The 12,118-nt window shown below is 39.8% G+C and overlaps 1 protein-coding gene across 1 annotated transcript in view; it reads left to right on the top strand.

The window, feature by feature from the left end:
• Positions 1 to 4,912: 4,912 nt before the first annotated feature.
• The window catches only part of CCDC192 (coiled-coil domain containing 192), a 211,463-nt gene continuing 204,257 nt past the window's right edge, over positions 4,913 to 12,118 (top strand). The window contains exons 1-2 of the mRNA XM_040444381.1: positions 4,913 to 5,121; positions 9,991 to 10,042. Of these exons, the coding sequence (XP_040300315.1) occupies positions 5,018 to 5,121; positions 9,991 to 10,042 (156 nt within the window). The 5' untranslated portion in view covers positions 4,913 to 5,017. The remainder of the gene's footprint in view (positions 5,122 to 9,990; positions 10,043 to 12,118) is intronic.

Genomic DNA, 12,118 nt, shown 5'->3' on the forward strand with positions numbered 1-12,118 from the left:
CCAGTGGCACCTGGGGAAAACAAACAAAACCCCCAAACATTTCCCCAGCCATAGTGATCCAGCTATTTCAAATTTCCCAGTGAGAACAAAACATTGGACTTTTGTCACTTCAGCAGTGGACACAAAGTCACCTCAAGTCCCAGTCACTACTGGAGGCCGTTCTCTGCCCAAGAAGAAAACAAGCCCTCAGAAGAGGCCAAGGCAGTTAATAAAAGACTGGTGAGATGGAAACATACTGTGTGCTGATAACATCACTGATTGATCTTGAAGAACATTTAACCTCTGGACTTTCTAGTCACATGAGTGTGCAAATTCCCTTGTGAGTTAACTCCTATGAGTTCCCTCTTCTGGTACGTGTAGCTGAAAGTATCCTTCAGAGTACAATATCCACCAAAACATGGCTATCCATTTGATTGTGAGCCAGGAGAAAATCCTGATGAAGATGGCTTTTCTGATACAAGCCTTCTTAGGTTTCCCTACTGTCACCTTGTTTGCTTTTACTGACTCGTGACTAAATTTTTTATGGGAAGTATAAGAAAATTATTAACTAAAGAAAATATAATGTTTGGATAGATTATATTTACTTTTAGTGCTAACAAATCTCTAAGAAATTTTAATACAGGGGGCGCCTGGGTGGCGCAGTCGGTTAAGCGTCCGACTTCAGCCAGGTCACGATCTCACGCTCCGTGAGTTCGAGCCCCGCGTCGGGCTCTGGGCTGATGGCTCAGAGCCTGGAGCCTGTTTCCGATTCTGTGTCTCCGTCTCTCTCTGCCCCTCCCCCGTTCATGCTCTGTCTCTCTCTGTCCCCAAAATAAATAAACGTTGAAAAAAAATTTTTTTTAAAAAAGAAATTTTAATACAGACACAAAGGCCATGGATTCTACAGAGCCTAAAATAGCAAAGCATGAGAAAAACATGAAGGATTGTAAGGAAAGCAATGAATGTAAGCAAAAGAATAAATGAGGATTGTGCTGTAAGTTAAACAATTGGGTTTCCTAGGTAAAAATCCAAAAAAAAAAAAAAAAAAAAAAAGAAAAGAAAAATGTAAATGCAAAGATTAGGTTTTTATTGGTTGGAAGCAATAGAAGCCAATGCTGGCTAAGAAAAGAAAAAGGGAATTAATTGGTGTTTTACTAGGGCTCATGAAATCAGCCGAGGCTGCAGTTAGGGTTAGGAATGGGTAGCAATAAAGGGCCATTCCAGACACTGGGAAGCAGGACTCATAGTAAGGACAATCCAAGTCAGAATGTAGCTACTGAAGGGAGGTGACAAGATGGAGGTGGGTGGTGACCTGAATGAAAGTCATTTCAGCGGAGACTATGAACCTTTGGTTGGAGGACATTAGAGAGGGATAGAAAAATAAGTGACTGTTTTTGATGAATTTTTCTATGAAGGGAAGAACAGAAAGATATTAGATCAAGAGAGGTTTTCTTATTTTTTAATGTTACTACTTAGTAAATTTCTATGATGATGGGACTAAACCATTGGCTAGAACACTCTACCCTGCAAGTATCCCTAGGCTGGTTCCTTTTCTTCCTTTCTATCTCATTCTTACATTACTTCCTGCTCTTGGTCATATTTTCTTGTTTCATCTTCTCTACACTGCTTGTCCCTATCTGAAAATATCTTCTTCATTTGTTTGGTTACCTTCACCAACTGAAATACGAAACTAAGAAGAACAGCAACTTTGTCTTTCTTAGTACTGTATCACCAGCATCTAGAAAAATGCCTGTCACAGAGCATACTCTCAGGACATCTTTGTGGGATAAATAAGTAAATGGATAACTAGAAATTCAGTGGTTTCTTTCATTCTGGTATCACCTGTTTGAGATTCAAAGTCTCAGGACCAAGTTGCCAAAGAGCCAATTGCAGACCCTTTGCCTGGACAGGGCCTGCCTTGTCTTGGGTTCTATATTGGGGGCTGATTGCCTGAATTTACTGTCTTTTTACAACTGAATGTGAGAGGAGAAACGCAATTCCGCAGGGAAACCTGACACTATTTGGGATCCACAAATGACAAATGCTTACTGCAGTACCTAACTGTAAGGAAGAAAAAGAATGTTTACTTCCTGCCATAAAAAAAAAAAAGCCATAAATGAAAAGTTTACACTCCTACTCACCATTGAACAGCTTTCAAATTTATTCCTGTGTTTCCTGAGGAAAGACTTTAGGACCAACTGGTAGGTGAGTCTTTCCGTTCACACAGATAAACTTTCCCCTCCATTAAAACAGGTTGGATGCCTAGAGATAATTAGACCCACTGTGTCAAGCAATCAGCAAACAGTGAAGAGGTCACAAAAAACAATGACAAGAGAGCTGGATAATTCTTGAGAGAAACAAAGGAAAGCCTTTGCAATCAGTAGAAAGATGCTTTGGTTGTTCTGGTTCATGGATTGATGTGTACTTGTTTCTGTGATGTTCCTTTGGTTTCTGTCTCATCTTCTCCCTCTCCCCTTGTCCTCTCCTAACAAAGACACACCCAGACTCTCAGACATCGGCACAGTCACCTTGAGTCCAACACCCAAGGTGAAAGCTTAGTGAACCTCCCTGGGTCAGCTCTGTGAAAGCGTCGTTTATCTCCACAGGATTGTATCACTGGAAGAGTAATAACGATGAGGTATTTCTGTTTGCTTTCCTTTGTTTATTCACTTGGATGCCTGGGATCTGTTCAGTCAGAAGAACCCTTTGTAAATCTAAGATCTGCTTCCTTTACTCTTTTCCCAATAGGACAGTCATGCCTACTAGAACCATAACCTTGATAGAATGATCAGCTCCATGAGAACATGGACAGTATCAGTTTCATTTATGCCTAGCACCATTCCTAGCAGACAATGGGTTTTCAAAAAAAAATATGTGGCAAACAAGTGAATAAACAGTTAAAAGTGAGCGGACTGATGAAGGTCAAAGGGCTATATCCCCAGCAGAGACTGTAAAGACCTCCATGGTGGCTTTCTTTCCGCTCTACAGCTGCACCACTTCTGTATCACTATCTGTTCGAGCTCTTTCCTCATTGCTATGTTTCCTCTTCTGCCCTCCTTTTTGGTCTTACTGGCACTTACTCATCAAAGCTGTAGAAGGCTTCCTGATAAGCGGTAGCACAAGAACACATAAAGTATGTATAAGCATTAAGATGCCTTCTTGTTGTATGCGTATATATGATTTCTGATTCTAGGGAAAGATGCATTTTTGACGGATCACAAAGTGACTTTTAAAAAGGTCTGTAGTAGTCTGTAAGAGCCCTGAGGAGCTTCTAGTTTTTTTTAGTTTAAAATATTGTTGCTGGTGGGAGTGCGAATGATTTATATACATTTCTAGAAGTTTTGTTAAAACACTCCTTTTTTTCCTTGAAACTAGAGGGCAAATCATGGTTTTTCTTAAAATTTAGTCCAGCTTTTAAAAATGAGACCATTTCAAGGACTTTCATACATAGGGACTTTTCCTTAACTTAATCATAAAAACCAGGATCATTTTGTTGTTGTTGATATTTAGCTTGTTCACAAGAATTCTGCAGACCGATATGTCTTCAATAAACCTGCTAAGTTCTTCACCACCTCCTTCCGAAATCCTTCTCTGATAATATTCATTTATGGAGGATTAACAGTGGAAAAGTCACTTTGTTTTTCAAGGACTTTTCGAAAGACTGTTTTTGTACCAGCCGTATCTCCCCACCTCTTTTTTTGATCAGTGAGATGTAAGATAAGATTAATAACCATTATAAATAATTAGTGCTTACACTGCCTTTCACCAGCCATTACTGAGATGACCTTCTTTTCATAAATTGGTATGAACCAACTACATGTTGAACATCTGCACATTCCTCTAAAGTGCACTTAAATATAATCCACCTCGTGTTTTTTTTTTTTTTTTTAAAAAGATAGGCTAAGGGAACATAACAGGATATTAGAGGTGGAAGGGATGACAGAAACAACTCAAGTAAGTCCTCTGTAAATAAAAACCCCAAGGTGTAAAGAGAAAGGTAAGATTTTCTATATTCCACAGAGGCTATACACTGCATACAAAGCCAATACCCAATCTTTGTATTTCCACACCTACCTCGTTAGCGGTGATTTTTCCACCCAGAGCACCCATAGCTCCATAGTTTATAATTTTGCTCACAGTTACACTTTTTAGCTAGTTAAGTCCAACTATCTTCACTACTATTGCAGTTATTTGATCTAATTTGCTCTATCTCTAGAAACAAATTCTGTGATTGGACAAACTGCAGTCTGTTATTTTGAGATGGGCTGTGTGATGAGGTGTGGGTAAGCCTAGGACATAAGGGATCCAAACCCCGGAGTGATTCTGATCATTAGACTGCCAAAGTCCTACATGTACTTCCTGCCAGAGCAGTAAGAGGAGTAAGTAAGAATACGGGCTAACCAGGGTCCACAAACACATCCAGGGAGAGATGTGACAACTGTCTGGGAGAAAATGGCTCTTGCCTTTAGACGAGCAAAGGAAAGAAGGAGCAGTGGTGCAGATGAGCTATGACAGTGAGCAGAATGCCAACTAAGCAGGCACAATTTACCACCTCTGCAATCCTGCATCAGGAAAGAAGCCTTAGTTAGGATGTGGCCAGGTGGGATCTTCTGTCTGGGGTCTATGGGTCCCAGGTAAAGAATATCATCACAAGCTGGGGGTAGTCTGTGCCAAACTACTGCTAGCCTGTAAACCCATCCGTTTCTGTGTATGCACCCCTCTTAGACAAGCAGTGTGACCGTCAGCACTGATTCTAGATGCAAACAGGCCATGGCTTGAGCACAAAACCACTGCTTCTGGCCCACTTTGAATGCGTTTTCCAGAAATGATGAATATGTGGTGATTCCTCATGAATACTCATGCCTGGATCTGATTTGTGAAATGTTGTGAGGGGTTACTGTGGCTTTGTAATTGAGTTTTTTTTTTTTTTTTTCCTTTGGGAAGTTAACTGTTCTTCCCGCAGCCATTGTGGTTGCCTAGCAACAGGAAACAGTAGAGCAGTAACAGGGATTCTGAAACTAAGGCATGGAGATAGTTGATGTCTGTCCCATGGACAGGGTATCCCAGTGGCCCTGACGAGATGGGAGAATGTTACAGCAAGAAATCTGTGGCCCCAGGGTATGAAACCCCAGGGAGAAGCAGGTGAGTTCTCAGCTCCTTCTGTCCCAAAGAATTCTTGGAAATTTCTAGATAGAGTGGACTTTACTCAGTGCTTCAAAGGAAACCTTTCTTTAAAGCCTGAGGAAAAATATCAAACAGTCTTTTCACCTGTTCCAGGGAAATGACCCCTTTCTTTGAATGGTGCTTTCATAGGGCAGGGTCTGACACACAATAGGTGTTCAATAAATATTTGTTGAATGAATAAAATGTCCCTTACTTGCTCTTCTCAGAATCACATACTCACCCCAACCATTTTATTGGCATTGAAGGGGAAGGCTGAGAACCACTGTAATGAAATGTCACCTTCACTGCTCCCTTGCCAGGAGATATCCACAAAAGAAGCTAGGTCATTCCAAGGCTCCTCAAATAAAAACCCAAACCAACTCTGGCTACACATATGGAAGTAAAATTTACTTTTATAACTAATCTACAGTTAATCACTGGAAAATCTGCATGTTGGGACATTACTCATTTTCCCTTCAAATATAGAAATACCTTGTCAATTAGCATTTTCTTTTAAGCCTAGCATAGGAGATGACCACGCCTCCTCTGTAGAAAGAGGTGGACTGTGGAGGATGGTGTCTTGTGATATGTACACACGTAACTGTAGTACTGCTTAGGCTTTAAAACGTATTTTTATTGCATGAAAGGTGTGGGTCTTGTTTTTATTTGTTTTTAACCTTGGGTCTATGGACCACAGATGCTGTGGGATATTCACAAATCCCCCCAAACTTTATGTGAAATGTTTTTTCTAGGTGCAGAAGTTCTGTGACCTTCAAAAGATGAACAATCTTTGGGAGGAGGGAGTCTTTTGTCTGCTAAAGAAAATGAAATTTATCAAACACCTATGTTCTTTTAATTTCCCTGAACACAGCACCTAAAGAGATAATATGTCAATGTGCTGACAATAGGAGAGGTGAACATAATGTTACCAACTGAAGAGAAAATGCCCTGTGATTAACAACTTTGAAATGAACAGCCAAGTGTACAACCAGCAGGGAAACCAAGTGAAAAGCAGGACTTTGCTCTCACTGCAAATTATCATTGGTGTTTTTGTTCTCCTGGTATATGGAACTGAGTGTTCTGTGCAAGTAGAGAGCAGGGCTTTGATGTAGGACACAGCTGAGGACATGCTACCTTGGTTAACCCTTAGATGGGTTCAGTCCAGCTTCTTCACTTCTAAGCAGGAGCAAAATGGTCACATGTGCCTGGGCGTCTGCCCTACTTCTCTCTCCCCTCTTCTTCTCAGGCCCTTGGGGGAAATCCTGTCTATAGTTTATAGACATCAAATGGGAATTTGCTCCTCTGCTTGTCTGAGAAAAGAAGGTTAGGCCTTGGATGCAATTAACCCAGGGACTAAAAAAAGGCATTTTCCCAGGAAATTCTTCCCCATAAGATTCAGCTGCTCAATAGCTGTTTCCAAACCAGTTTTATCAACATCTGTTCATCACACGGACGAAGTGGTAACTGATCACTACTCCAACACAAACAAACAAACAGTGTACGAAGTTTGGACAACAGATAGATATTTCACTTAAAGGAAGGAAATACTTAACTTCTTATCAATTACTAAGAAAAAAAATTACTGTAAAGCCGAAATGTCATATTAATACTCCCTGCTGATAGAAATTTAAAGAATTTTCTCAGTTTTTCCATGAACCCTGAAGTAAAACAAAACCAGTGCAATAAAAACAAGCTTCATAAATACATTTGTTAATTCTAATTTGTTTTCTCTCAAGGCTAATAGGCTTTCTAAAGCTTTTTTCTCCTGAATTATATTATAAACATGACTTGTGCTGTGTATGCCGAGTAGCTATGGTTACTCTGAGGCCATGACTCATGACCTTTAAATATTATTGTCAGGCAGCCAAAGCTCCTTCACTTTTAAATCAGTAGTTTTGCTTCAGGCATTATTAAAAGAAAGTGGTTTCAGTTGAACATTTGTTGTACATCTGAAGATGCACTTAAGGGTACTGTACCCACAATGTTTTGTTTGTTTGTTTGTTTGTTTGTTTTTGTTTTTGTTTTCGTTTTTATTTTTTTGGCTTCATTCAGTGACCAACTATTAATTTCTTGCTTGGTATATCATTGGGTGAATGAAAAATAAACAAGGATATTCCTTGTCCTCTAGGAGATGTCACTGAGATGTACAAAAACATAGGTAGACAAATAATCATTTACATGATTAAATGGCATCAGGGTTTGAAGAGACAGATATCCAAATACTGCTTGTGGACACAGGGGCAAGAAACAGTTTTGATTGGTAGGATCAAAGAAGCGTCAGGAAGAGCCAGAATTTGAGTCATGGAATGAAGAATAGGTAAGATTTTCACAAACAGAGAAGAGAGTAAGAGCATTCTTGTCTGAGGAAACAACCAACGAAAAGGATAAACATATATTCTGGAAGTATTGAGGAGTACAGTTTGATGAAAGTGGCATTTTTGCAAGATCCACTGATAGATGATAAAATTAGATGGTAAGAGGGGGCAGTTTATTAAGGTCCTTCAAAACTATTTGTTGGTTTGCCCGGCAATATGATGGCAAAACTTTGTTTTCCATTTCGTGATAAAGAGATACTGTCAAGTACAAAGCACCAAAATACTGGTTTTTGCTGATTTGATATGATGTGAGAAGAGCAATTACATCTCTCAAAACCCCAGTGTGTCCTTCCACTGACTGGGAATCTAATTAACTTTGCTCAATTGTCACTGATTACTTTGCGAACATTTTAAATGGTTTTATATGGTTTTGAAAAGTGAGAGACGTGCACAATAACATGGAAAAAAATAACACATTCGCGAGGGAGATAGTAGGACAGAAAATAATAAAAGTACCCTAGGATTTTAGAGTAAGGCTTATTGGTTGACAGCAGAAGAACAAGACTTATTAAGACTAGATATTTACTAAATCATCCATGGATTCATTCACTCATAAATAAATATTTATGGACCATTCTAGTCTTCTTCAAGATGCTAGAGAAAGGGTAACAAACTAGAAAAAAATTCTCTATCTTCAAGAACTTTGTACTTTCAAGTGGGAGGAGGCACAATAAATATAATAAACAAACAAGTTCCACAGGATGCTAGAAGGTGGTAAGTACAGCAAAGAAAAATTAAACAAGGTGATGAGGATGGAGAGAAGGTGGAGAGGTCAATTTTAAAGGAGGCACATATGGGAGGCCTCAGCGAGAAAGCATATTTGCACAAAGACAAGAAGGGAGTGGAAAAGAGCGAAGGAGGCAAGTATGGAGTACATGTTCCTGGCAGAAGGACTTGAAATGGGAGCCTAGATGAGAAGGTTGAGGAACAGCAAGGAAGCCAGCGTGACTGACTGAGGAGAGTATCAGATGAATTCAGAGAGGCAAAGGTGGACTTGTATGGGAAGGGGAAGGAGGGAGTAGGAAGTCCTACAGTACATGGGAAGGGTGGTTTGGTGAGACCTGTAGGGCCTCATACGCCATTGTACAGGTTTTGGCTTTTATTCTGAGTGAAATGAGATCCCGTACTTTGAGCAGAGGAGTGAAATGATGGTCGTTATTGTAGGTGTACTGAAAATAGAATGTAGACAGTACCATCTTGGAGGTTCATGCAATAATCCAGGCAAGAGCTGACAGTAGCTTGGGGCTTGAACTAGGGTGTTAAGAGAAGATGGTAAGAGTTGGTCGGATACTGGATATAGTTTGATTGTAGAGCCAAGAGTGTGCTGTTAAAATTGCTTATGGGATCTGACACAGAAAGAGAGTCAAGGTGTCAGCCTGAGCAAGTGGAAGGATATTGTCATCATCAACTAAGATGGGGAAGAGTGTGAGCAGAAGATTGGGGGTAAGAATTAGGAGGTAGGTTAGAAAATGTTGAAACTTGAGATATCTATCAGGCATCCAGTGGAGATGTCAAGAAGGCAATTGCACGAATGATTCTGGAATTCGAGGGAGAAGTGTGGAAATGTGTCCTTGGCAGTGACCGGCATATTGATGAACTTAAAGCCATGAGGATGGGTGACATCGACAATGGAGCAGATATGGGTAGAGGAGAGAGGAAGCCTGGGAGCATGCCAAAAGTGAGAGCTCAGAGAGAGACAAAGAACCATTGAAGCAAACTGAGAAGGAGCAGCAAGTGGGACAGGAAGAAAACCTGGGACCTTAGGAAGCCAAGTGAAAAGAGCATGTCAAGGAGGAAGTGATGAATCATGTCGAAAGCTGTCATGTAATGTGAAATGTGACAAATGATCATAGCAGTAACAGCGATGTGGAGATCGCTGATGGACTAAGTGCAATTTATATGGGTGGTACTTAGGAGAATGTGAATGGAGCTGCAAGGAGGGAAGGAATTAGAGACAATGAGGCTATAGCTTCGTTATAAAGGGGGTCAGAGTAATCAAGCAGAAAGAAAAGGGTTAAGAGACCTCAAGATGCAATAAATAACAGCATGTTTGTAAACTTCTGGAAATGATCCCAGAAAGAGAGATTGATTGAGGAACAGTGTAGGAGACAAAGAATTCCCCAAGTCTGCTGTTTCCACAGGACGGTACGCTTTCTTCCACTTTTTCTTTTTCTTTTTTTAGTTGAAAGAAGAGATTTTGCAGGTTTTCAGAACAGACTGTACTGTTCAGACTGCTTATTCTCAAGAGAACCTTTAAAGGCTATTTTATCTTCTTTGAGTGAAGTTTACATTCCATAGTTTTGATTTCCTTTAGAAATGTTCAGAAATTGACATTTGGAGGAAATACTTTAGAACAATTATCTTCAATGTCACAGTGTAGGGATCTATTTGATGTGGGGTGTGTATGTGTGTGTACAACTGTGTGCACTTCTGAAATAAAATTTTGGAATTCTAAACTCTTATTTTATTTCAGCACCACATCTGCAAGTTCAGAGTCAAATACACAACAAAGACACAGGACACTGGTAAGAAATGAAGTTTGCAGAAATTCTTTCTTGTTTCTTTGTTTTAAGCATTACAGTTAACAAAACTTTAACTTCCCTAATGAATGTTGAGATTTTCCTGACATAGTTTTGTTTTCACATTTCATTAGTAAAGATCTTAAAAACAAAACATGGAGTGTTCTTTATCTTGTAGAATGAGGCAAAGTGGGTAGAGTGCCAGCTAAGTGATATGACTGGGCAGTAGGGAAGTTAGGTGAGCAATGGTGTGGCCCCCCAATATCATGAACATCGTGGTTACCTCAAAGTATTCGCTTATACAGGAGGAAATTCTGGTATTCAAAAAAGGTACAGATTGGGTAAATCACATTATTTGGTTTATTTAGGCTAAGGGTTAAATCACAGTCTTTTCCAGATATTTCTAATTCACACCCTTACAAATCAGCAAATGACAGACCTAGCTCTGACCCTTGAGGTCCTGTCTCTTCTATGAGCTCTGTTACACCCTGGGATAGTCAGGTCCTTTTTACCTGAGCCTCAGTTAGTACCTGCCCAAGCCTCGGGTAGCCAAATTACAGGCTGTTGAGAAAAGTTGCGGTTGGGTGATGGGGACATGGGAGTTCATTACATTAGTCCTCCACTTTTATGTTAATTTGAGGATTTCCCCTAAAGAAAACATTAGCTATCTGTGTACTCCTGATTCAGTTTTAGTAAGGGGATCCCCTAGACTCTACCATAGATGTTTCTAGAACAATCCTGAAACCCAGACAAGAACCCAGTCATAATGACCAAGTCATTTAAAGTCTCAGGATCTTTTCATCCATGAAATGAGGATGATGAACTTTAATAGTCTACCTCAAATAAGATGTTTGGGATATGAAAATGGTGGGTGAAGTCACACAAGTAAATGGAAATAGTTATTCGGTAATGACAGAAGTCAAATGGGCTCCCCTATGGGCTAGGGACCTCACTCTTTGGTTTCTCTATTTCTTTCCGGATTCACCAGTTCTACTCTACCACTCCCATCCCATCTCAGCATCCCCAGCTAAGAACAAATGATCTAGTGAACTGTAGATCCAGAATCTCATTCCTGCAGTTATTTTTGTTCCAAAACATTAACATCTTTTTTTTTTTATTTTATTTTTTATTTTTTAAAATTTACGTCCAAATTAGTTAGCATATAGCGAAACAACGATTTCAGGAGTAGATTCCTTAATGCCCCTTACCCATTTAGCCCATCCCATCCCGCCTCCCACAACCCCTCCAGCAACCCTCAGTTTGTTCTCCATATTTATGAGTCTCTTCTGTTTTGTCCCTCCGTTTTTATATTATTTTTAACATCTCTTTTCTAAGTCACGTTCATTTAACCTGACTCCCGACAGACTGAACTTGTCTCTCAAATCCATAAGTATTTTCAGCAGGAGGGGTTTTGTTAAAGAAATAGAAGTCAAGGGAGACCAATCTAGAGTGGTAGAATATGAACTTTATTAGAAATCTTCTTTCTGAGTGTAGTTGTTATTTAATCTTATATTGTGTGTTTTCAGCTAGCAAAAAAAAAAAAAGCCTAATAATGAAGGTTTTTAAATGTATATATTGGAACTATTTATAATTCTGTTGCCCATAGAGAAAGTATCCCTCACTGGCACCGTATAAAAACATTTTTTTCTCTGCTTGGAACCCTTGGGTTAGCAGTTAAATTGCAGTTTTGGAGAGACTTCAGCTCACCAATCTCTGTTTACTGCCTTTCCCTCTAACAAGGCTAATCAATTAGCACCCTAGAGGTAACCCTCTAGTTGGCTGCATATGACACTGAAAAGGACAAGGTGCCAATTACCACATTTAGGATTTCTGTTCAGGGCTCCCAATTAGCTTCCTGGAGTTCAGAATCTTACTTCTTTCAATTTACATGTAATACAGTTGGGATCCCCAGGGTTGGAAGTAGTTGGTTCTGCTGTGTTCTGCTGTGTTTTTACATTTCTAAAAGAATACATTCAGCTGAAGGAGGTTAGAATTAGGGACCTCAAGGCCATAAGATATCCGCAGTTAGGGCTGTCTCCTCATCAGACAATCCCTTTAGAATCTCGGAACTCTTGGACGGTC

Source organism: Herpailurus yagouaroundi, unplaced genomic scaffold, assembly GCF_014898765.1.
Source record: "Herpailurus yagouaroundi ecotype Mexico unplaced genomic scaffold, PumYag 192, whole genome shotgun sequence".
NCBI classification, from domain to species: domain Eukaryota; kingdom Metazoa; phylum Chordata; class Mammalia; order Carnivora; family Felidae; genus Herpailurus; species Herpailurus yagouaroundi.